Here is a 25602-nt window from a genome sequence, read left to right as displayed (position 1 = left end):
GTGCCTGACAGACATAAAGAGCGTTTCTGAATGTTCTTATCGTGTGTCATTTCTAGCACTGAAAAATTGATGTGCTCTGTTGTGGGGCCATTACCCTTTAACATCTTTATGGTCCCTCAAAGGATTGCCAACATGATGCGCTGAAATATTCATCTGCAAAAGAAATTTTGTAGAAAACTGTTTCCCATAGGTGTTAAATATTGTATGATTATTCTGTTGTGTGCTTCTTCTGCATACTGAATAATGTATTTAATTGTATTTTTATCCTCCTACACTCTGCTCATCAAACATTTCAGAGCATTCCAGTTAAACATGTGTCTCAAACAGGGACCATGAAATAAAAATGGGGCTTTGTAAGTCACATTTGCTGCATATAAAACATGCAGAGATTCATCACTCATCATTTGAAAAAAATCAATACAATCGTTCCCCATGACAACAATTATGCTTTAAGGTCCCCATGACAGCTTATGGTAAGAATTTGTAAGATTTGGATTCAAATGCATGATTCTTATTAGTTGACTATATAAAAACACAACAAATGTGGAAAAAAAATCCAATTAAAAATACAAATTAGTTATGATTACGGTATACTGTATGAATGTTTACTGTATATTTTTGTAGTTGTGCAAAACTGATTTTTGACATGAATAATTTCATATAAATAGTACTGCGTGTGTTACAATTATGTCTAAGAGTATTTTAAATAGTATAACAGGTACTACAGAGTTGTCATTGATTGGACATAATTTGTCTATTCCTGGGGTCACCAACCTTTTTGAAGTTGAGCACTACTTTGTGTGTACTGATTAAACACTTTTGAAATAACACATTTTCTTAATCTTATATTAAATATCTTAATAATGTTATTGATATTAACAATTTAGTGATACCAGTAATGGCAGCACGGTGGTTGACTCATTAGCACGTCCACCTCACAGTGCAGAGGTCGTGGGCTCGAATCTGGTCCCGGCCTTCCTGTGTGGAGTTTGCATGTTCTGCCCGTGCCTATGTGGGTTTTCTCTGGGTACTCCGGTTTCCTCCCACATTCCAAAAACATGCATGGTAGGTTAATTGGACACTCTAAATTGGCCCTAGGTGTGATTGTGAATGTTTGTATGTCACTTTACTACATGTATGTATTAAAATATTATGAATGACGTAACTTTAAGCAAGTTTGGTAAAAAAACAAACAAACAAAAAAAACAGATCTGATTAAAGGTCCATGTTTATTTCAAACGGTGGTGTTTATTTGGCAGTGCATATCCAGTATTTGAGGAAAACAAACAGTAATGTAGTAATAAAAACAATGCAAAACAGTAAACACTGGTATTGTTTATGCACCCTACAAAAAACACTCTTGTTCCAAAAAACAACCAATGTCCTATATCTATCACACATACATGTTTGTGTCGTCACTTAACCACTGATCACACGGCAAGCTTTACGCGGCTATAAACTAGAGCTGCACAATATATTGAAAAAATATCGATATCGCGATAATGGTCAATACAATATGCATATTGCAAAGACATGCAATAACTTTCAAATGGAATTGTATGCTTTTATCTGAATTTGACCAGTCAGATACAAACCTAAATGCGCATCGCCATCCAATAGTTGGACATTATCTGAGGGAATTACAATTAATGCGCTAAGCACACATTATCTTGCTTAATTTCCTGCATGAAAAAATTTTACTTCTTTCATTAGATAAAAAAAATGTCATTTATTTAGGTACATGTTAAATATCACAATAATATCAATATGACTATAGTCAACATCCATATCGCATATCGCATGTTTTTCCAATACCATGCAGCCCTACCATAAGCACTACAGAACTCTTAAAGTGCTAGTGTAGTGAAAACAAGTAAATAAGCGTGATCAAATCAGTTCAGCTGAGAATTAGAGTGGACTAACTCCATTTTGGTCATTTTGCAGGAGGGCGAGTTCAAGTTTTGTGGCTACCATTGCCACTAAAAGTGCAACAGTGGTCCAAGTCTACACATCTGGCAAATCTTTCAATGTTTTATGAATGTAACAGGCACTCAAGATAGAATCCATTGGATTGCACCCTTACATGACAAAACCGCATGTCAATCTTGATTTGGACCAGTGTTATCTTAAAAATATGCTTCGATTCCTGCACTAAACTTAAAACATGAATGGGGGAAACGCCTAAAAAAAATGGAGTTAGCCCACTTTAGTTGTCAGTGGCTCAATTGTTATACCAGAACACATCATGTTTCAGTCAGTGTTTTCGAGTTGTATGCTGGACTAAAATGATCAAAGCAAATTGTAACACTTCAATTGGCATTAAAAGTCACAACTGTAGGGGAGGCCCAAGAGAAAATAAGTTCCTTACTGCTTCTTGAAAAGAACAAAACGGTGACAGTGTGTTCAAGGAGAGCAGGCGTGTGCATTCTTATTAAAGCAAAATTTTTGTGCAAACTCAGCGCTACTTGTATGGACCCATGAGTAGGGTTGCAAAATACCAGGGATTTTCAATGATGGGAACACAGTTGGAAAATGTTAGGTCTAGGTCAGACATTGCATTATACATTGTTCAAATAAATCAGCCAACAAATCACCCAAAATTGAGATTTTAAAAAATATATAATTTGTATACATATTGTTATATTGTAGGGTTTTTATTTTCATCCCCCAAAATTTAAAAGATATTTTTGTCTGCAGCCCTGCTGTGCCACCGAAAAATAATTGAAATTGCCTGTAGATACCACAAGATGGTGCCAAAGCACAACCTATTAAGCAAGGCTTAGTCTAGAACAGGGGTCAGCAACCTTTTACACTCAAAGAGCCATTTCGACCGGGTTTCCATGGAAAAGAAAACACTGGGACTCGCAAACACTTTTTGACATCTAAAATTAATGTGTGTGTGTGTGCGTGTGTGCGTGTATATATATTATGGCTGTCAAAATTAAAGCATTAACTATGAGATTAATTTAAACTTCTTAATGCACTAAAAAAATTAACTGAGTTAACTCAGTTTTATTTACTTCCTGTAGCAGCTGACCTCTGCTCACTGTGCAGCCACGTAGTTTTGGTTTAAAAAGTTGCTTGACGGCTCATTGGAGAAATCCTAAATAATTGGCACACTTTTCACAGCCAAATTCGAATACTATATCAGTTGTGCGTCTTTAGTGTATCATTCAACTGTTGTATTTTACAGGAAGAGAATCATATTCAAGGATCAAAGAAAGCTATTAGAACAGTCCTTGAATCGAAATATACTTTTATTTTGTTTCCACATTGATTCCAAGATTTTAGTAAATATCGGTTCCAAGCTTGGTAAAAAATTGTAGTTGAAAAATATGATTAATCGCGATCAATTATGGAAAATTTTGCGATTTGTTAAAAAAAATGTCATCGCTTGACAATTTATTTTTTTCTAGATTTACAGTTCATTTTCATTAATTGTCATGGAAAGTATCCAACTTGTGTAATTCTTAACCCTAACCAACTGTTGTGGTCCTTTGCAACCTTACACATGAGCAACCATAACCCAAAAAAATGTCCACATTGGACGTCTTTGGAAAGAAGTTGTGGTGCATTGCGATGTGAGCAGTACGGAACGTGTTGAGAAAATCATCTCACCCTGAAGAGCTGGCGTTATAAAAACTATTTTGGCAACGAGACGACGTGATCCGTATCATCTTTTTGATTGACAGCAGCAGGCTCTGTAATGCTCCGAGCGATGCCGCAGCGAAGCATCGTGCGGGAGCGGCCTTCCCTGCGACGGCATCTTACCGGACCTGCGGAGCCGCATGTGTAGGAGCCGTCAAGCCGGGTGACGTTCCGCCGCTGTGACGTTACTCACTGCTCTTTTTCAGGACCGAGGGCGTAGACTCAGAGAAAGCCCTGGTTGGGGGAGGGGGGGAATAATGAATATACGTTAAAAAAATGCGGCGGCCTTTTTTTTTTTTTTTTTTAAGAGTGTCGGTTGCCGTGTCGATGACGACCTGCTGCCAGGCTGGGGCCAACCGGCCTGGATGGGCGTGGGCGCCGCCGAGTTGGGGCTCATCAGCATGGCGCTGTAGATGTTGGCCGCCACCACCAGGATGCACAGCAGGATGGGCCCGATGATGGCGCCCTCTAGACCCAGGTAGTAGGCGCCGCCCGCCACCGCCAAGCCCGTCAGGTAGGGGTGACCGCCCCTGAAACCACAAACACACACACACCATGTCAACCTTAACTGTAACTCTTGGCAAAGTTAGGCCGTTTAGCCACGCGGGTAATTCAGTGTTAGCATCTGCTACATTACTCCCCCTTGCGAGTGTTTTCATTTTGTGCTGGTGTGCCTGACTGTTTGTACCTGTCAATAAAACGTCTGAAAGTGTTACAGCCTACATCATGTTTTTTTAAACATAACAAGTAGGCATTTATTTGAGGTGAGGTATTTATATGTATTATTTATTTATTCAAGTGTGCAGTGTTGTTAAAATGTACACTGCAACAAATCACTCAGTCAGTCAGGTATCAGTCAAAGTAGATGTAATTAAGTAATCTGTATCTTTTTAAATCTAAATAGTAGATGTCTATTTGAGGGCAGGTGTTTATTCAACGGTGGTGCTTTTACAGACAACTAGAGGTTGTTATACTGTTATTTGCTTGACCTGAAAAAGGAGGAATCTATGAAAGGTGGAGTTCATTGTTCATGTGTTGTGGTAAAGACACCTTGTGTTACACAATTACAACCACCTAAAGGCAGCACTGCAGTTAAAAAAAGGGGGGGGGGGAGTGGGCAATTGTTCTTAATTTATGAGAGCACCAGGCAATTATTTGGGGAACTGCTTCTAAAAAAAAAGCACAGGCCTCTATTTGAAGCAGAAGTGTATTCACTGCCAGGCATTTTCAGACCCTCTTTTACTCTAACATTTGAAAAAAAAAAATGAAAAAAATATAAATAAATTCCTGGGATTGAATGGCTGGACTGTGAAAAGACAAATAAATTCATCATTGGCAGTGAATGAGTTAACAATGTCAATTATTGTGGGTATAGAACAGTACTGCATCTTACTGACAGCTTTGCTTTTATTGACCAAGTGAAAACTCTGTGTGTAGAATATGAGTGCAGGTGTTCCTAATAAAAGGTCCAGCTTTTGAGATACACACCCAGAGATGTCCGAGTAGATGGCAGTATCCACGAAGTAGGTGGGCAGCAGGTGGCAGACGAGCAGCAGCAAGGCCTTGACGCCTTCGCCTTGCGCCAGCCACAGGTCGCACACGGCGGGCACAGCGGCCCAGTACGTGCCCAGGAAGGGCACCGCCCCCAAGATGGCGGCCAGGGCTTTTTTAGGGGAGGAGGAAAAGAAAGAGAGAAAGAAGGTTGGAGAGCGAGGGATGGAATGATTCAAAACGGGCTGGACTTGGCGTGAGACTTACCTGAAGGAATGAAGACCACGTTGATACCGAAGATGGTGTGAGTGAGCCAAGTGTACAGGCCGTAGAAGGCGGCCATCTTGAGAGAGGCGTCAAACACCCCTCTGTGCAAACACATATAAGACATACTTCAGACACAGAGGACTATTGTCGAAAATATAGTCATAATAATTGATAATAATAACACTGGGAAACAATTTGAAAACAAATCGGTTAACTTAAGATGATTAAAACCAAAATTGGCATGCTGATTCTAAAATTGCAGGCAGTTTGTCTCTCACATATCACATTTTTTCTCCACAGCTTACCCTCCAGATAAGAAAAATTCCACTGATTAGCTGTAGTAAGACTGTAGTAAGAAGAGCTGATTACGATTGGACTCGTCTACAGCTACGTGGCAACTTGTCACAATTGAGAGGTGTGTGCAGCTCCCAATCGGTCAGTACTATCAATATCTGCAAACAGAAAGTGAGCATAGTAGGAATTAAGAGGATTGGTGCTGGCTTTTCTCTTAACCTTGGATCAATGGGCACACCGGTGTAAATTCTATTTCATTTATTGCTGCTTTTTTTTTTTTCAGTTTTCAAAGCTTGTAACTATTCCATCTTAGTGTTTTATTTTCATACATACACATTTCTATCAGATTGGGTTTTTTTTAAGAAAATGGGGATCCTATAGCTCAAAAACTGGACATAAAAAAGGAAAGCTGAGATCAGTTTTGGATTCGGCAGACAAAAATTAATTAAAAACGGCTGTCAGACCTAACTCAATAAATATTTTGTTCCCCAGTGTTATCATAATTAGGCAACAATATACAGCCTATAATTATACACTTGCGCCCACACACATTATGTTTTTTTTTTAAAATAAAACACACTAACAATATAAACAATAGACTATTTGATGACATTATCATATTAGCAATAGATACATATAGGTAGGCCAATTATGAGACATGCAACAATTGTTATGTATAATTAAACTGACAATAAATGCATATCAGTTCATTAGCAATATAATAATATTAAATATGTGGTGTGCTTATGTATTCTATTTTATGGTAATAAAACAGCAATACATATTGGCGATTAGTCATTCATTAAAAAGATTTCTCATTTTAGAGTGAGTAGCGTTAGATCAGAAACTGTATACCACCACTAATGCTACTAATAAAAAATAAAATAATAATGATAAATATTATTTTTTATTATTATTACCATGGATTGTATAATTAACAGTAAGTGTACAATAATTAGTAGCATTAACATTGAAGTTAAGATGCATATTTGACATCAATAGCCGTTGATGGCTGATACATAATATTACAACTACTACTACCGTATATAGTATGAAAATATTCATATCGTCATGAATTGCTCATAGTGTCACAAACAGATAATAGGAAGCTAAATGAGATATTCATATGTTATTGTTTTTGTAATTCCTTGCCCAAAGTGTGCTACCTGATGGCCTCCTCCACAGACTGCCCAACGATGTTGGATGAGGGTCCCGGCTGTGAAAGGGGGGTCAGGCTGATGACCCACTTGACGGGCTTGTAGTATTCTCCGCTGGAGCTCAGCAGATAGAACAGCGTGGTCAAGAAGATCACCTGAGATTACGCAACCATTTATTTGCGCACCACCGTAAGACACAAGGCAGGAGGACGAGGGCGAGGACGGCGTCTCCGTACCAGGCTGAGGACAAAGTTGAGCAGAGCCGTGCCGCTGTGAAACAAAACGGTGAGGAGCGTGGTGGTCGTGGAGACGAGGAGGCCAACGTTCCTGCTCATCACCACCCAGAGGGACTCCAGGATCTGAGAGAAAACATCATCACAGATCTTAGTTGCGCAACCAAACCCAAATTTCGTTGCAAAAATTCAACACCACTTACAGACCACAGCGTCTCAATATTCTCCTGCAGAAAGGAGGCGACGTCCTTCCAGTCCAGGATGTCCACCAACCAGCTGTTTGCTCTCTGAATATTCAACTTGGGCCCACGAGAGCGGCCGGACTGGGTCACGTTCTACGAACAAGCGCGTCTGTGTTTTCAGGAAGGCAAACTCTTTCAAGGGACGCCGCCACCCCTGAGGTTCATCGCTACCTTGACAAACCAGGAGTGGTAGAGTCGGTCCCAAAGCTCCAGCACCTGCTTCTCGATCACATCAGTGTGGTTCACCTTGTCTCCTAACATCTTGTGAAGCTGCACACACGTTACACGGTCGGACACTTCGATGCCGGTTAATACATCACAACGTTAAATCGCAATCCAATGATATCGTGCAAACGTGACACCAGGTGGCTGCCGATAAACAGGTGCATCTAATTAACTCATTCACTGCCATTGACGTATTTATTTGTCTTTTCACAGTCCAGCCATTCAATCCCAGAAATTAATTGATATTTTTTTTTCCATTTTTTTTCAAACGTTCGGGTAAAAGAGGGTCTGAAAATGTCCGGCAGTCAATGAGTTACATGATGGAAAACGTAGAACATTTAATTCAGCGTTGTTAGACAATTCAAACCGTGAGACTCGCCGATTGTATGGTTTCACGACACACAGAGGGAAATATTACATTTGTTATCATTTGGATGATTATAGTTCACAGCACACAACCAAAACGTAAATATCTCAAGATAATTGAATTTTACATTAACAATAAGAAATGATCTGTTAGGCAAGACATTCATTGCCTTCCTGTCCGTGACCTCAAGTACTGTCACCGTCCAATAAAAATCATGTATAATATTGAGAAAAAAAATGTTTTTGCCAGATAAAAAAAAAAAAATCCTAAACCATAAATACCGAAAATTTCATATAATTCTTATAAACTGCCGCAAAGGAGGAAAAATTAGAATAGTTCTGTTTTTTTGGGTGTACGACAGCATCTATGATTGCGTCATGTCCAACATTAACACTCACTAATCTACCGTAATTTGATGTTCAATAGCATTTGTCTCAGTGCTAGTCTCGTCCTAGTCCATTTACACAATAACAGAAAAAACAAGATACATTCCATGCCACAAAACAACATGAGTGCGAGTAAACAGAAATGTACATGAAGGTGCAATGCCAACTTTTTGCGTTATCCATTCCCTCCCGTGCTCGTAGACGTTGGTGGCGGCCGAATTCAGAGCCTTCTGGACCACGCGGGCTTCTGGCAGCAAGCTGCGCATGACAAACGATCAACACAGAAGGTCGTTTCCACGTCCAATCGGCACATGTGGAATCGGAAAGAACAAGATGGCTGCCCTACTTTGCCCACTCCGGGTGGTTGGAGACCGTCTCGTTAATGAGATTACCGGTCACGTCAATGATGTGAGCGCTTTCGTGGTGAACCTGGGAAAAATTCGACCGAGAGAATATCACTCATAATCCAGAAATGAGGTGCCGTACTATGGAGATTTTGTGGGGGGGGGGGGGTTTCATACCATGGCTGTGAGGAGCAGCCCCATGAGGAGGGTCCCTGCGACCAGGAGGATGATGATGAAGATGCTGATGATTTTATCCAGAGAGCGCTCAAGCCACACCACCATCTGCGTGGACGACACACGGGGGGGGGGGGGCAAAAGGAAGAGTGGCAAATAAGAAGCGAGGCAGGCAGTGAAAGGGTTCAAAACACAGTGTCCTTCCAATGTAGCCGCTTTGCATTTGAAAAAAGTCACCTGAATTCACTGTTCAAGGAGCCAAAATTAAAAAAAAAAAAAAAAAAACACACACACACACACAAAAGCACACACACATTATTGCACTTCAACATGATGTGCAAGAAACAAAAGCTTATAAAGGTGTATTTGGTCATCGTAAACATTGCCATGTGTTTGTATAGCCAAACTGAACATAAAACATGACTGTACTAAATATTGTGTGTACTTAGCAGTGCAATAATGTAAATAAATGCTGTATAATATTGTATAGGTTTCATCACACCCTTCTTACATTTTAATGCGCTTACTTCTCTATTTGTTATTTATTTTTTTGTCGGTAACTGTGTTGCTCTGTGCTGTGGAAATCAAGTCACCATTTTTCTTTACAATATGTTCTATGCGCCCCCACTAATCCGAACACGGAATTCTGATTGATATTGCGCAAAATTCACCCATTTTCATCCAACTCGCGGAGCGGCCATTTTGCCACTAAAAATGACATCACAGTTTCTCATAGCTCAGCTAGGGACTAATAACAGCTCGCCTGTTTTCGGAGTTTGATCATGTGACGTGTGCTTTACATACATATGTAAATGTAATTGTCTTTGTTAAACTTCCAACAGGGAGTGGCAATAAAGATCTTAAAAGGCTCTTTTTTGAGGAATATTTCAATTCACTATCTGCCAAACTGCTTTGTGTGAGGTGAGTTGAGGAAAAAAAAAAAAAGAAAACCGACGAATGCATACATTCTTCAGCAGCGCTGCCCTCTGCTGAATTAAGCTCTGCATAAGCCACACACACTCAAAGCCAAAAACATCACAGATAAGATGCAGAAGCAGCGGCGGAACCAGCCCAAAGCAAAGAAGAAAAAAAAAGTCCCATCAGCCTCGACTGAATCTTCCTGTGAGGACAAACTAAAATCTAAAAGCAGGAAATCTAAAAGCAGGAACTCAAGAGGAGGAGAAGGTCATGAAAGAGTTAAAGCCGGCATGTGACTTCTCTCTCTCGCGCGCTCATTTGCATCAAATATATGGTGCAGGCTTTTTTTTTTTCCCCCCTCTTTTGTTCATCCACACGCACACTTAGCTGACGGCCTCTCTCATCACCAAGACATTACCTGCTTGTTAAGCCAATGCCACAGCTTGGAGAAGAGACAAAGAGACATTGGGAAGATTGTTATTGGAAAGATTTGTGCAGGAGCATCCCCCCTCCCCCACGTGCAACACAACACAACATAACACCTGTGTTTGGGTGCGGGCACGTGGCAAGCAAAGAGTTAAAAGTACAGGGTGACTGGTGGGCTGGTGACTTTTTACTCATTCACTGCCAGACATTTTCAGACCGTCTTTTACACTCAACGTTTGAAAAAAAATTGAAAAAAATATAAATACGCTGCTGGGATTGAATGGCTGGACTGTGAAAAGACAAATAAATTCGTCAATGGCAGTGAATGAGTTGTTAACAGAAGTTGAAGTGCTCCACTCCAATGTCCTTGAATAAAATACTGTACTCAAATAGCGGCCTCAGATTAATAGGACACAAAGCGCTAATTTAAAGTATGCTGTACATGTAAACAAATATCTCCCCTTAATTACACGCCCTCCCCTCCCCATGCAGAAAGTAAATATTAACCCATTAAGGATGGGAGCGCATAACCGCATTTCTACCACTAGAGCCGTTGCGTCATTCAACCTTTAAAGCCGGGAGGGCGGATACGTCGGTGTCTTTTCTTAATCCAATTCTCCATCTCTTAGCCAATTTAATGCATCACAACATACACGTGACGACGCGCACGACCAGTGGAACCGGTCGAACATGATATGATATGGTTTGTAGACAATTACGATATCGACGTCTTTGTAACAGAATAGAGGATGGTAATTACCACTCGATTTTTTTTAAAATTAAAATAGTGCTTCTCTTGCACTGACACGTTATCTTTACATCTTCGGTTGAAACATTAAATAATAATAAATTCTGCCTGTATGAAAGCCACAAGTCAAGGGTCATTCCAAAGGCGATCTTAGGTTTTGGGGAGCTGTTGAGACGGGTGCTTTAGTCCTTAATGGGTTAATAAAACACACAACAAATGACACCTCAGCATGGTCTTAAGCTGGGGACAATTAGTTCCACCTCCAAATGAACTGCAGTATTGACAGGAAACAAAAAGAAAGTGACGCGTGAATAGAAACTGGTAATGTGAAAGCCATTTGACTTAACGTTCAAAGTAACATTTCCCTGTGGACCGATCAAGTAGTCCTCCCTGTAAAAAGCATTTGTGCAGAGAAAATTGTCTTACTTCAAATATCAAGATCAAGAGCTGGAAGAAAGTCATGTTCAGAAAAGCCACAATAAAAAAAAAAAAAAAGCACATATGTGGTTGTGGCCTGCTACTGAAGTGGATTTATTACTCCTAAATATCATTCCTGTACAATATGATGCACAGCAGAATAAAATAGCAAATGCACGGCTGTAGCAGTGCTCACGGAGCCATAAACGCCACTTTTGCGCGGACCGTTTTCAAAATCCACCCATGCTCGTGAGGACACGACCACGCAATCATTCGGCCAAATGTTACCTTTGTGTCAACACGCAGCAAAAACTGCGCCAGGCCTTTGATCGGACCCGGCAGCAGAGCCTCTTCTCGCTCCCGCCCGAACTTCTCCAGCACGGCCCACCACGAGCTCAAAGTCCTCGCCGCAAAACTCTTCAGGCCAAAATGCACCACCACCTTCTTCATGACCCACACTACATATCAACACAGGTGTGAGGCGTACATCTGAGAGGCAAAGTACGGAACGCCAGGGCGCATGTTACCGGCCACGGGGATGGGCAGGAGCTGCAGGACCCACAAGTTGAGCCAGATCTGGACCAGGACTATGGCCCACGCCAGGAGGATGAAGTAGATGTCGCTGGCTTTGTGGGAGGACTTCTTCTGGAAGAGAGCGGGCGGTACTTTTCGAGAGCTCTGAGGGAACCCTGGCGTGGCGGGGAGGTTGTCCACTGAGTCGCTGCCGCCATCTTGTGTTGATGCATGTTAAGAGAAACAGCAAGTGGCCTTTTGTAACGCTCTTTACTAGCGATTCAATAAAGGGAAGAAGAAAAGAAAATCCTCACCTGTGGCGAATCCTTCGCTGGGCTCCGTTTTGGACTGTAGGCTGCCACAGGCAATGGCCATGTAAATAGTGTTGGCGGCGAATGACAACACCTGCCCAGACAGCTCTCCTTAAGTGTTCATATAACAGAAAAAAAATTTTTTTAAATCCTGACAAGAATCCTCACAAGTCCGCAATGAAACAGTAGCGCGAGGTTAGTGATTGCTTCTAACAGTTTCATTAGCTAATTTAAAGAGCAAAGTCAACCCAAACATGTTTTTTTTTTTTTTTTTTAAAGAATATGCTTCATGCAAGCCCACTAGTTGAAACAAGGCATTCTGATAAATATTGCGTTTGTGGAATAAGAGTTAATCCACTCGCTTCTAGCCATCTCTGGGGCGGCCATTGTGTCATTTCTGTCAACTGAAAATGACATCACAGACGCTCAGGGCTCAGGTAACAACCAATCACAGCTGACCTGTTTTCTGAAGCTGAGCCGTGATTGGCCGTTACCCGAGCCCTGAATAGTTGTGATGTCATTTTCAGTCGACAGAAGTGACAAAATGGCCGCCCCCTGCGATGGCTAAAAACGGGTGGATTTTGCTGCTTAACTTATATTCCACAAACGCAATATCAATCCGAATGCTGCGTTTCAACTAGTGGGCCTGCCGGGAACATATTCTTGAGAAAAAAATACATGTTTGGGTTGATTTCCGCATTAAGGGTAGTGTACTTATTACAGATGTATTTTGCTTAATAAAAGAACCAGCAGCTGTCTACTGGCAGTCAATACATAACATTACAATACAATAGTCAGCATTTTTGATTATTGACAGCAGGGCCAAGTCAGACACACAAAGCCCATTCATGAGTGCCCATTCACAAGCCTCACCTCTGCCAGGAACAGGAGGCTTCTCTTGGGAGCCCACAATGAGCAGCAGCAACACCACCACGAACAAAGGAACCCTCCACGAGCCCATCAAAGACACTGGATGAAACAACATTTGAAAGCCCCGAGGGTCAGACCGAATGCACCCGGTGTACTAAAAATACGAGGGGACTTTCTCATGTTACTCGTACTCACCAATGTAGAAAAGCAGAGCGGTCCACACGGGCAGGGCGGCGGACCTCAGGTAGCCTTCAGTGTGGGGACTCCATTTAAAGCAGACTGCCAACAAATAGCCGATGACCACGGTGCAAACCTGTCACCACGCAACAAAGGATTGTTTGGCACATGGGTCAGAATGTCGTCGGTACTTACTCTTAGGCATGTTTTCCAAAATGCTGGTGTCAGTCAGACATTTAAAAGTTTAGAGGAGGTCAAATTAAGTTCAGCTGCTAAGGTTAGAGTACATTTTTATTTTATTTATTTTTTATTTTACCCGAAAGACAAATATCCCTTACTTTTTGAGACTAGTGTGTATATAGGGTGTCAGAAAAGTTCCACGATTGGTGTCTACAAACAGATCCTATTCCATTTGCTTCATTCAGTACAAGTGAAGAGGTGAGAGTTGTGGCGTAGCAACTCGTGGCTTCTTCACCTTGACGACAAGCCCTTCACAATGCCCTGAGCATCTGACAATTCCTGGTTGAGAACAACGTTGCCGTGCTAAAACAACTTTCCAACCGACCTGTCTTATTCCTCTTTCCCGAGATCAATCACCTAGGGGTCAAGAGGACCCATTTTGGAGACATGCATGACATACAGTAACATAACGAGAACGCTGGAAAAATGGGAATGTGAAAAAGCGTGTTAGACTTCAGGCGGATTCTTTTTAAGGGGAAAACTTGTACTTTGTAGTTTGGTTCTGAAATACAGTCCAGACTAGTATATCCTTCGTGACATCAGTCATGCAACTTTGCTGCCACACCTTGTATAATATACTGGACATAATGCGACAAATGTCAATGCTTTCTCTACCCAAGGCAATGTAAGCGGAGCCAGACTGTTTTGGTTGACCTATTTTCACAACCACACCCATCGAGTCTTTTATCATCAATGAAGGAGGGGGGTGGAAGGGATGGAACTCAGCTGTTATTGTCAATCCACTCACCCAGACCGCGTGGAAATAGTCCAGCCCCGCCGCAATGATCCCCCACAGGTGGCCGAGAAGAACCTGCATTCCGACCACGCTCCACGACAGGTAGAGGACGTAGAGCAGCGGCGCCCCGGCTCCGATGGCCAGCAGCAGGGGGAGCTTCTCCATCACCTGCCGCCCCATGAAGTCCACCGTGTGGTTGACGCACCACACCGGCACCAGCAGAGTACCCACCACGATGGGCGTCCCGGTGTCCTGCAGGCCGCTAAGCCAAGAGCGTCCGAGCCGGGCAAGGGAGTGCTTGAAGGGGTGGAGGAAGGTGCCGCACAGCACTGCCCAGAGAAGCGGCCGGAGGAAGGCCTCCAGGATGAAGTAAACCAGCACCGCCGCCCCGCAGCAGATAGCCACGAAGATCATCGCCCCGGTGTTGTAGAAGGCCTGCTTGATGTTTTTGTCGAACTTGAGCGATGACGGCTGGTTTAGCAGCTGGCTAACCATTCCCACGGCCGGCTGAACGCTCTCGGAGAACGACACGGAGTGAGGCCGCCCCGTGTGAGGGCTCCGCGGCGCAGCACCCGCGGCAGGGTCCTGTGACGAGTCCTCCTCGTCGGCCATGTTTACCCCAATCTAGTCTGTTGGCACTCGCCGCGTGTGAAAGGATAACGCGTGACGTAACGATGACGAAGGGCACCACGGGAAACGTAGTTTAGCGAAGAAGCTCATGCTGCGCTCATTTTTGTTAGACATTTTAACCACCCCTGAGTTGTAATGTGTATTATTGTTTGTATATTATTATAATTATATTTGTACTTGAAGCAGCACAGCAAGGGCGTTAACACGTTCAATTACGTTTTGTCTTTTTTTTTGCTTTGTCATCCCTACCAGTGTCCGCCGCATACTAAGCAACACGACTGGGTGTGACTGAACTATTGCAGTGTGGACTTCTACAACGAAATAGAGCCTACAGTATTATGTCTTTTTTATTGTTTATTATTTATTGTTTTGTAAAGTGCTTTGGTACAGCTCTAGCTGTTATGAAATGCGCTGTATAAATAAAATTGTATTGTATTGTATTGTATTGTATGTTTGGAATCACTATTTGCGGGGAATAGGGACCGGCTCAAACATAATAGCAAAAGCCCACAAATAATTGGCACTCATTAACTGACATGAAAAAAAAAATCTGGAAAAAAATGCGAATAAGCAGGGTATAGGATCAAAAAACTGTGATGAAACAAGCACTTACATCAAATATGGGAGATTTCCCCACCAAAATCTGCATAATGTATTATAGGTGAACTGCAAATGGCAAACTGTTAATACTGTATGCAGGGTCCACTGTATGTAGTGTTTTACAATAATATTCGACTATGTCTTTGCCGCACTATGCTGTCAATAAATGAGGTGATTATTACCAAAAACCTGTCAAATATCCACTTTCCATTATTTCTCGCCTGGTTCCTCTTTGTATTATAACATAGCGATAGCAGCCAGGCCAATCCACTTCTTCCTTGTGAGTCTCGGTGTGTGATTTACTTGCGATTTTACAGTCTGGTCGCATCATGTCACATCAATGTACGCTTCTTCCTACCACCACCACATCCATCCATGTATTATGTTTCAGAATTTATAATACTGTAATGTTAAATGTAGGTCTGGTATCACAAGCATAATGCTAGAAGGGAGGAACTAACAGGGCCAGGCTACTGACAACACATTTTCATTTTTGTAATATTTTATTTGAATTAATATATTTGTACCACTGTATGTAGTACAGTATATTGATGTGAAAGACATGATTTATTTATTATACAAATTTTAATCCCTGAAATTGAATCCTCCATTAGGGATTAAAATTGTATCATGAATCAAAAATAATTTTATTTTATTGAATATACCCAGCCATATAGAAATTGTACAACAAACTCTTAAGTTATTGCAATTAGTATCTCATACTACCATACCGTTGCACCAACCCAATGGGTAAACAAAATACAATTTAAAGTATGAAACAGTTAGATGTGCATACAAAGCGCAAGTGTCATACATGGATTGAAAAAAAAATATGCTTCTAACAATTTGTCAAATCACCTTTTCGGTGACATTTGGCAAAAAAAAAAGTGGTCACGTAAAAAATGATGCAGGCTGTTATTGGTTCTTTTTTTTTTTGTCCTTCAGTCAAGTTAATCATGAGCCAGTAAATATCTGCCATCTGCTCATTTTATGGTCCGCACGGCAATTATTTCCAAGCACATGCTGCGAATTTATCTACTGGCATGAGCAATAACTGAAAATAACTGTCCTGTGTGAAACTTTTGAATTAGTTACTTTTGATTGGCAGCAGCATATGACTCCCCTAAAGTATACTGTGAGTTACACTACATAGATATACTTTGTTTGAAAATGTCTAATATAGTGTGTGTGCAAAGCACAAGTACAGTAGTGGCATCTTGTTTTATTGCTGCTACATCTTGTCCGTCCACCTCCGCCGTCATGGTGTTCCCATCAGCAAGTAAAAGGTGAGGGCTACTATGAGCAGTAGGCAGAGGGGTGAGTTGAAGGTCTGGTAGGCTGTGGAAGGCATGAAGATGTCCTCGTATTTGTAAATACTGACCATGCGGTCGCTCACCGGCGGACTGTCAATGTCGTGTCGAGTGATGGAGCCTGGACGACAAGAGACGTTGATGATGAGATGGCGACAAAGACACATAGTACCATAAAAGGTCAAAACTCACCTTGTATGGCTGGCCCCCAGGCAAACAGGTAGTACCACGAGAGGTGAAGGTCCACGAGCGTCTCATCTCGCGGCACGTAGAGCGGCCGCTTGAAACGACAGGTCACGCGGTTGTTCTCGAAGATGCCCTCCTCGTCTCTGGCGGGGTTCCTCTTGATCTCCTTGGCCCACTGGCCTACGTTGTAGAAGTGATGGATGCGCACGCGGCCGTTGTCGTCGTGGACGCAGCCCATGACATCGTCGCCTCCCTGAGAACGTGATCAGTTATTAGTGAGACGATGAGGAAGAGGTCAGAAAATGTCAGGAAATGCCTTGTTATAACATCTGAACTTTATGTGGGGTTAACCAGAGGCACTCTGAATGGTGGCATTGGGTCTGCTAACTGCCATTTAACGTGGGTTTGAAAGTGGTTGGTTAACACAGCTCAATCCCAGTTATGAGGGTGTGCACACTTGAGCAACCACATGATCTCAGTTGTTTATTTTTGTTTGCCTTCTCGAAAAGATGGATTTTGAAATTGAGTTTTACAGGTTATAGATGACATCAATGTGTAAAAAGCTTTGAAATGATTTATTTTGGTCTCAACTCTTATATCTCAAAAACGTGGCATTTGAACAAGGGTGTGTAGACTTTTTATATCCACTATGTATTTTACCCTACTTGCCCCAGCCACACAATGCAGGATAACAGATGTGAAAAAAATGCAAGAAAAACAAACAAACAAAAACAGTAGCGTTCTTGCTCAGGAATTTAAAAAAAGAAGGAGGTGGTTTAATTTCACATATAATTCTGGGTAAAATGAATAATAAATGATCTGGGGGGAAAATTATTGCGAAGTTTCTGTAGGATTATTGCTTTAATATGAAACCAGAAACGCAGAAAGTTGATTCACCATGTAAAAATGTTTACTGGATGAGAGAAAGACTTATAAAAACAAATCGTGTATCGTGTTGCATACTCTTAAAAAAAGTTAAGATTGAGGAAATTTGCCACCAAAATCCTGTATAAATCTGAACTTTAGCCCCTTCCACATCAAGTATCCAATTATGATTGTTGGTTTGACATTTGTTGACTTTTATACCATTGAAAATTCAGTAAAACATTGTCAAATGATAATGTCCCACATATGCACTGATTTGACCTGAGCTACCCCAACCATATTGTGTTGGTGTTATGTTGAAAAAAAACATTTGAAAAAACAACCAAATCAAAAGTAATGCTACATCTTAACCTCAATTACATTTTCTAATCTGTAATGTTGATTTTAATGCATTGTATGGTCCATTGTCTTTGCATTTAATTGGCCACATTTTTAAATATACGTGCAACATGGTAAATACAGCCAGCTACTTTGTTTTACTTGAAACAATGTAGTGGAAGTAAAAAACAAGGGAGTAATTGGAAAGTGAAAGTACATCTCTACAAACTTGTCAAGAACTGACTTGAGAACAGTAAGAAAGTACGTTCCTCACCATTTTTTTGTCAGAGGAGAACCCTACGGCCACCCAGCCGTCAGTGTCAGCGCTCATCTCGTACTCCACATCCGTCCCGATGCGACGGTAACTCAGGAAGTAGTCACATGTCTCCGCATCGCACCCAGGCTTTCCATACCTAAACACATCAGGCATTAAAAGTTACATACTGTGTACATTTTTAAAGGGGGTGTATTGTATGATTATTGGAGAATGAAAATAAAAAAAGACACATGCTTGCTCTTACCTGATGCATCCTTTGGTCGCGCCACAGTCAGTGACTTTGATTTTGGCAAAGGGGTCCACTGGTGGCGCAGTGGGAAAAGGATAACCTACAAATATGCTCCATCAGCTTTTTGTGTAAAATTGTTATGACAACCAAAGTGTCACACAAACACACACTGACGAACATAAACTGTACAGTGAAGTAAATAGAAAACAAAAGTTAAGATTAAACGCAAGATCCCTCTGGTGATGCTTGAAGGAATCGCTGTTTACGGTACAGTTCATTTGTATTTGAATTTTACATTCAATACATTTATATTTTATCTTTTAAGAATTTTATGTAGGTACAATTTTATTTACCTTTCATGCGCAACACATTTTAATTGAATAAATCCGTCCCTTTGGAATGAGCTCCCCTTTAACGTTAGGCCAGCTTGTGTCCATCTTTAAAACACTTTCTTTTTTTGGCTTTCGATTCAGCATGAGACTTGGAATTACTTAAAGGTTTTCCTGTTCTATGTTATTAATTTGTTTTAACTGTCCTTGTTTTAATATGTCTCGTTTCTTACTTCATGTACAGCACTTTGTATGTAACTGTGATCGTTTCTAAAGTGCTCTATTAATAAAGTTGAGTTGAATCATTATTTAAGAGTTGTTTTTTAAAATTATTTTCCAATATTCAAGCACTTTTTTGTTGCACCACCACAAAGGATTTGAAATAAAACTGCCAAAGTTTGAATGGAAAATAAAACAGTCAAGATTTGAATGAAGTGTTAACTTGCAGCTTTAATCCAAGATGTTTTACAGAAATGTGGCATTTATCACTTAGGAATTACAGTACAACTATTTCAAAGCACTTCTATCCATCTATCCATTAACTACCGCTTATCTATTTTCACAAAAGGCATTCCCCAAAGTTACTCCAAGAAAACGCACATTTTAAATTGATTTCAAATCCATTGTGATGATTGAACTTATGTTCAATCAATGCAACATTGACAGCCCTCCTCTCTTTACATCTAACGTTTACAAATTTGTTTACAGATACTTCTCGGCCACCGTCCACGTCACTACGCATTTATTTACATTTACATACATGCAGAAATGGGGGCTGGGGGTTCCACCCTTACGGGAGCTGGCCTGGGTGCTGAAAGACCGTTCTCTGCTATGCACACATCTACGTTGTTCTAAAGGCGAGGTGAGGTAAGGATACTCACCGTCATCAGAGAGATATCTGGACTCCAAGAACTCGGAGGCGAAGGTGCTGTACGAGTCCTTGTGGTGCTCCTGGTGGCCCGGCTCCCCGTGGTCCCCGTGGCCGGCCCGCAGTGCTCCCTCGTCGGTCGGACTCGGCGCGACCCCCCGCCATCCGCTGACGTGCATCAACAGCGGCCACAGCGCAAAAATCATGGTCGCTTTAGATTTGAAAAAAAATAACTGGAGTTCAAAAGCGGTCATAAATCAGAGCGGAGCCTCGTTTTTGTTGGAATCCCGTTGCAGGTGTCCATCTTCATCGTCTCCTCGTTGTCAATGGATGTTTATTAGCTAGATCACGATCATTAGGGGGATAATGGAGGTCCCTGAGAGGCTAATCCAAAGGTAAATTAGCCGGATTTGTAATCTCGATGTCAAATACACACACAAGAATTTTCGGAATCACAGAGAGCTCGATGTCCATCGGCGATAGTGAATGCTTGGATCGTATTTTTCTTAGTGTGTGAGGACGTCGGTCGTCGAGATGAAATGGTTTGGTCCATTTTCGCTCCATCAAACATGGCCTCCAACGAGGAGGAGATACGTCATCCCGAACACGTTTTTTTTTTCATTTTAAATGAAAAGATTTTTTTTTTATATAATAAATTTGCATCGGATGTTTATTACTGTATTTCTTACAGCTTGTGTAATGTGTCACATAATAGTTGAACATTTTATATAAATTGTTAAAATATAGGAGATACAAATGTGTATACAGTATTTCTGTTTGCAGTAGTGTAGATAGCACTGCATCACACCGATAGCTGTGTATGTTGGGATTGGGTGTGTGTGTGTGTGTGTGTGTGTGTGTGTGTGTGTGTGTGTGTGTGTGTGTGTGGTAAAAATAAATTTACAGTGGATGAGAAAGTGGTACTCAGTTATTGAAATCCCTACTTAACAAAAATAAGTACTAATATAAAACCTACATATTTACAACACCAATACTAATACCGTAATACCACTGTGTACACGAATTATATATGAGTACGTTGTAATTTGTCATATATGTTATTAAATATTGAACTATATTATGTACGTACTATGTACATTTTTATTTCACGTAAACATATGTATTTCTAAAATGTATGACTCATTGTAGTAACAACAATAGATGGTTTTAAAATGTTACTTTTTGGCAAACGTCAACAGTCTATGCTGTTGTTCAAAGTTCCTCCGCATGATGGCGGCATAAATCCACCTTTTAAAAAACCTGCCACGGGTACGCGCTGCTTTTAATTTTATACTAAACTTTAACAACTGTGATATATCTGTTTTTTATGTACAAGCAAAATGTTACTGTTAATTCTTAAGAAAAAAAACAGCTGATGACATTCAGAAACTTTATTAACGAGTTAGGCAACATTTTGATATATAATCTCTGGCCCTCGGATACACTCATTTAGTACATTTTGTTGTGTTTTGTTTCGTTTTGTTTTTCTTGTCAACTTAACATTTCATGAGGAAAAAAACTGCATTAAAGTCTATGCCTACGAGTCATTTGCATCACAGGTATGGGAATCTTGATCCAACATTACATGGAAATTTAATTCATGTAAGTAATTAAAAATATATAATATAAGAATAATTTGGAATATTGATTAATTTAAATGTTACTTGTGTTTTTACTTGTATTTATCATGTTTATTTGGTAGGAAAATGTATGTAACTGGTTTGTTCCAAAAATAAAGTACTCTTTAGCTGAAGGATTACATTAAAGAATGTTCCAAATTGTCCGCCATTATCGCCTTTTTCCATTTTTTATTTTATTTTTTTTATTTTAACAAGGTGAAGCACAGTTCAGCTCCTATCCTGCAGGTAGCGCTAGTGTCACACTGAAGTGACACTTAAGGTCTACCCTACAGACACTTAAGATTTACAACTAGGTCTATGTAAACTACTTTAACATTACACCCCCACATACATGTATGACGTATGTTTTCCCCCCTATTATCACCTGACGCCACAGATGCCAACTGAGTTGATCAAAGCCTGATGTTTTTTCCCAATCCATTAAAATATAATTTGTTTACCATTCTATTACGTCTACAAATAACCACCCCTACCCCTTAAACACCGGCCACCCAATTAACATTCTGTGTAAGGGCAATGCTTATAATGAGGAACTCCGGGCGAACCAATCTCAACTTAATAGCCTTAAAGGGCCACTCATTAACACAACTGCTCACACACCTTTCCTTGCACATCACGTCACAGTGAAGGAGTGACAGAGAGAGAGAGAGAGAGAGAGAGAGAGAGAGAGAGAGAGAGAGAGAGAGAGAGAGAGAGAGAGAGAAATAGGCAGCTAGACAATGAGGTGGTGGTGGACCTGCTAAATGTCAGCGGCATGTCTCCTGGGCCTGACAGACAACTCTGTGACAGCACAACAATAGCAGTCAAATCCATTCAAATACACGGACTGCTTTGACTGGACGCCTTGCAGCCGTCATCTCCTCGCACAACTTATACCAGGGATGGGCAACTATGCGGCCTGCAACCACACTGAGTTAGCCCTTGATTACTTTGAAAATAAGTAAATACGTAAGTCAATACATAATTTTCCCCTTTACCAACCTCCCAAAATCTTAAAAACAAAAAAAGGCTGATAAACATTCAATATATGTTTTCCATGAAAAACAGGGGGATATGGAGGTGAAAAACGGGAAAAATCTGAATTATGAGTGAAAGTTGGTCGAAGTTTGTGGACGGAAACGCAAACGGAAGCCAGTTTAAAATGCTAGGTGGACCGACCTACAGGCGATTACAATTTGTTCCGACAGGACAAAGCGGCGGATAAAGGGACGGCGGAAGGGCACCCCAGCTCAGGCGATAAATGGACCGGGAAATTGTAAAGTGCCAAGCTCTGGGAACTACGTTTGTACACGAAACACGAAAAGTGTTTTGAGCAATGTTTCCTAACCTTGATTGAACCAAGCAGTGGGGGTTTAAGGCATGTGTATTACATGCGGTCGCCCAGGGCAGAATTGCTGGGTGATGGCAAGGCATGTTATAAATAAAACAAAAATTCTATGTCAAATGATTTTCTTTGCTCCTTTTTTTCTATTGTTTTTCATGTACATTGAAACTTGTACTTTGTATGAGAAGACTTTGTATTTTATTTTCAAAAGGCTGTAATTCTTAACAAATAATTGGTTGTTACGATATAAATGTCAAATATAAAACACACTATTTTACTAATGACTACCACTACTACTCTATTTTAAAAAAAGAATCATCAAACCAGGGTTCACCGACATGGTGCTATCAGAAGGCCAAATGAGAAGCTCGTTGGCCTGTTCTAAAACTAGTTCATCACTGATGGAACTGTGTGACTTCCTGGGAAACTAGTATATATATATATATATATATATATATATATTTCAATTTATAGTATATTCGTTGCATATTGATTTATCCTTCCTGTATTGTTACTTAATGACTACCGGTAATCAGTTTCAAAAAGGTTGATGACCCCTGAACTAAACTAAACTAATCCAAACAAATGGATAGACAAACACAAATAATGCCCATTCACATAGACTGGAAAATATTGTAATATGAATGCCAGACCAATAAGTTGATGTCACTGTGGAAGAACACTCGGCGCATACACACCATGTTGTATGTGTTGATTTATTATTATTATTATTAATTGGTTTTAACAATACCTTAGTTCAGGGATTTCACGGCTATTATTTGGGCATTTTAGCATCTCAATTAGCTCTTTTAATACCTTCCAAGTGTCTCAACCCGAACCTTTGACCACGTTGTCCATGTGCGTTTAAGTCATATGCGCTTCCAACTTTCAACAATATTAACCGTTGTTTCACAAGTCCTTTTCATGTCATACTAATGCGATATGAAACTGTCCCTGTAAGGAGATGAAGACTCAGACCTTTGTTTCTTCCATGTGGCTCAGAGACTAAATCAAATGGTGTCCTCCCTCTTCACTGAGCGTCAGACAGGAGCGAGAAGAGCTCACTTATTGACTCGACTCGCAGCTATTTCTTCCGTCTCCTGCCAAGCCCTCCGGTAGTCATGAGGCAGGCCTGTGATCCAGCCGCGGGGCCTTCCAAGCCTCGGGCCTTCATTTAGGATGTGTCAGGGCTCGCTTTCATCACGCAGGACAATGAGCGCTATTGGCATGCCCCACCTTCCAACCACAGACACTTCAAAGCTTTGCACCTAACAAGCCGTACCTGTATACGCTTGTGACCGCAATCCTTTGTGATAGCACAAAGGTTGCTGCGTGTTTGTCCGCTTTGCATACATCATTGAGTTTGGAGACGTTTCTCCACCGGGATCGGTGCGTCGGGAACGCTGAACGCTTCCATCGTCAGTCGAATGTTTGCTTTGGTGATAAGGAAGGCACAGATGAGACGTCCATCATCACACAGTAAACACGCTCAAATGTGCTGGCGTACGCCCACGGCCTCATTCACATGCACGCGTGCATGCGACTGAAATCGTCCCTGCGCACCCTCTTATGCTAGAACCCGCTCGCAAACATTCATTTGGATTTCCTACACAGACAATATGCTCTTTGAAGTCGAAAAGAGACCATTTTAAAGATGTAGAAAGTCTACACACCCCTGTTTAAATGCCAGGTGGTTATGCGGTGAACTATAACCTGTACAACTCAATTGGGGACAAAAAAAAAACATTTGAAAAGGGGAAGTCAAACTAATTAACTGACATAGTGTGGTTGCACATTTGTGCACACCCTCATAAAACTGGGGATGTGGCTGTATTGAGAATTAAGCAGTTACATTAAAAGTCATGTTGAATGGGAGTCAGCCACCAGCCTCTGATTAACCTAAAAGAAACTTTTCCTTTTCCTGACACTGTTTTGCTTTCTAGCAGAAGGTTATAGGTGGTATTGTTGGCACCAACCCATTTCGGACCCTTTTTATCGGGACAGATCCACTCTTGCCACACCTCAGAGCGAAGGATAACCTTATAAGGACAATCTTATAAAACAAAATCGAGCGTTGGATGTCGTTGGTTGGGAAGAGGCAAAATTGGAACAAAAACGGCCTGGTTTAGTGATTTTTTTTATGTGTGTACCATGCCTTCAGCTCATTGACGAGGATATCGATAACATTTTAGCACACTTGTCTATTTATTCCTACACTCCAAGCAACTCATTTCTCAGTAGTCCGATATTCGGAATACAGACAACAAGATGCATTGAGTGATGTAAAGTTTATTTTGAAGAAAATTGCCCGATGAAAGTGTGGAGAAGAGCCCGGTTATGTCTCCACTTTGCAACAAAGACGTTGCTTATCCACGAAGCACTTCAAGCCATTGCTATTGCCAACGGCGCCAAGAGGAAGAAAGGTGATGACCACCCTTAAGGGCCCGTGACTGACAGAAGCCCCAGAAAAGAGTATTTTCAATATGTGGCATTGTAGTGCCAACCACAGCGATATTTTTTTTTTTTCCACCACTGCTTAAAATTGGTGCAGGACCCCTGGTTAACACTGATGCATGTTAGGGCATAAAGCCATTGAAGTACAAGCAAGGCTAGCATTACTAAACGTTAGGGAAAAGAGGCAAATTGTAACAGCAACAGCAAGTCGACAACACGGGCTATTCATGGTTTCATCGGTAGAGACGCAGACGTGGATGGGGTGCATTAGTGCGACCAAAGCAAGACATCTCAAACGAAAAACACAATCAATGAATTAAAGCTAACAAAAACAACAACAAGATTCCACGATATGGCGCAACAAGCAC

The 25602-nt window shown here is 41.1% G+C and overlaps 2 protein-coding genes across 5 annotated transcripts; both read right to left on the bottom strand.

Moving 5' to 3' along the window:
• Positions 1 to 1210: 1210 nt before the first annotated feature.
• tmem245 (transmembrane protein 245) lies at positions 1211 to 14827 on the bottom strand. 3 transcript variants are annotated; one of them, XM_086037292.1, is made up of 18 exons: positions 14197 to 14827; positions 13227 to 13344; positions 13035 to 13130; positions 12165 to 12272; positions 11865 to 12068; positions 11626 to 11795; positions 10165 to 10188; positions 8832 to 8936; positions 8657 to 8739; positions 8478 to 8568; positions 7504 to 7602; positions 7294 to 7425; positions 7094 to 7216; positions 6867 to 7012; positions 5407 to 5507; positions 5137 to 5311; positions 3984 to 4178; positions 1211 to 3882 (listed from the first exon to the last, which is right to left on the bottom strand). In XM_086037292.1, exons 1-18 carry the CDS (start codon positions 14794 to 14796, stop codon positions 3834 to 3836), a joined length of 2619 nt encoding a protein of 872 aa, XP_085893418.1. In that variant the 5' UTR covers positions 14797 to 14827; the 3' UTR covers positions 1211 to 3833. The 3 variants fall into 3 exon arrangements, with proteins under 3 accessions (XP_085893418.1, XP_085893419.1, XP_085893420.1); XM_086037293.1 differs by lacking the exon at positions 10165 to 10188; XM_086037294.1 differs by lacking the exons at positions 1211 to 3882; positions 3984 to 4178; positions 5137 to 5311; positions 5407 to 5507 and adding an exon at positions 5712 to 5858.
• Positions 14828 to 15927: 1100 nt separating this feature from the next.
• On the bottom strand, positions 15928 to 23974 carry frrs1l (ferric-chelate reductase 1-like). 2 transcript variants are annotated; one of them, XM_086039191.1, is made up of 6 exons: positions 23759 to 23974; positions 19830 to 20027; positions 18635 to 18719; positions 18388 to 18526; positions 16917 to 17163; positions 15928 to 16845 (listed from the first exon to the last, which is right to left on the bottom strand). In XM_086039191.1, exons 2-6 carry the CDS (start codon positions 20020 to 20022, stop codon positions 16673 to 16675), a joined length of 837 nt encoding a protein of 278 aa, XP_085895317.1. In that variant the 5' UTR covers positions 20023 to 20027; positions 23759 to 23974; the 3' UTR covers positions 15928 to 16672. The 2 variants fall into 2 exon arrangements, with proteins under 2 accessions (XP_085895317.1, XP_085895315.1); XM_086039189.1 differs by lacking the exon at positions 23759 to 23974 and having other exon boundaries at positions 15930 to 16845; positions 19830 to 23728.
• Between the last annotated feature and the right edge of the window lie 1628 nt (positions 23975 to 25602).

Source organism: Filicampus tigris, chromosome 8 (assembly GCF_054856515.1).
Source record: "Filicampus tigris isolate MCC_2025a chromosome 8, RoL_Ftig_1.0, whole genome shotgun sequence".
Classification (NCBI taxonomy): Eukaryota; Metazoa; Chordata; class Actinopteri; order Syngnathiformes; family Syngnathidae; genus Filicampus; species Filicampus tigris.
Note: the sequence above shows the minus strand (reverse complement) of the source record. Positions and strands in the feature narration are given on the sequence as shown.

Excerpts from the sequence above, each read along its gene's own strand:
- frrs1l (XM_086039189.1), bottom strand. The coding sequence starts at position 20,070 with ATGACCGCTTTTGAACTCCAGTTATTTTTTTTCAAATCTAAAGCGACC. Across the intron at positions 18,527-18,634 it reads GCGACCAAAGGATGCATCAG|GTATGGAAAGCCTGGGTGCG; the intron begins GTAAGAGCAAGC and ends TGATGTGTTTAG. Across the intron at positions 16,846-16,916 it reads CTGGGGGCCAGCCATACAAG|GCTCCATCACTCGACACGAC; the intron begins GTGAGTTTTGAC and ends CTTGTCGTCCAG.
- tmem245 (XM_086037292.1), bottom strand. The coding sequence starts at position 14,796 with ATGGCCGACGAGGAGGACTCGTCACAGGACCCTGCCGCGGGTGCTGCG. Across the intron at positions 12,273-13,034 it reads GCCTCCTGTTCCTGGCAGAG|GAGAGCTGTCTGGGCAGGTG; the intron begins GTGAGGCTTGTG and ends TGAACACTTAAG. Across the intron at positions 3,883-3,983 it reads TGGCCCCAGCCTGGCAGCAG|GGCTTTCTCTGAGTCTACGC; the intron begins GTCGTCATCGAC and ends TCCCCCAACCAG.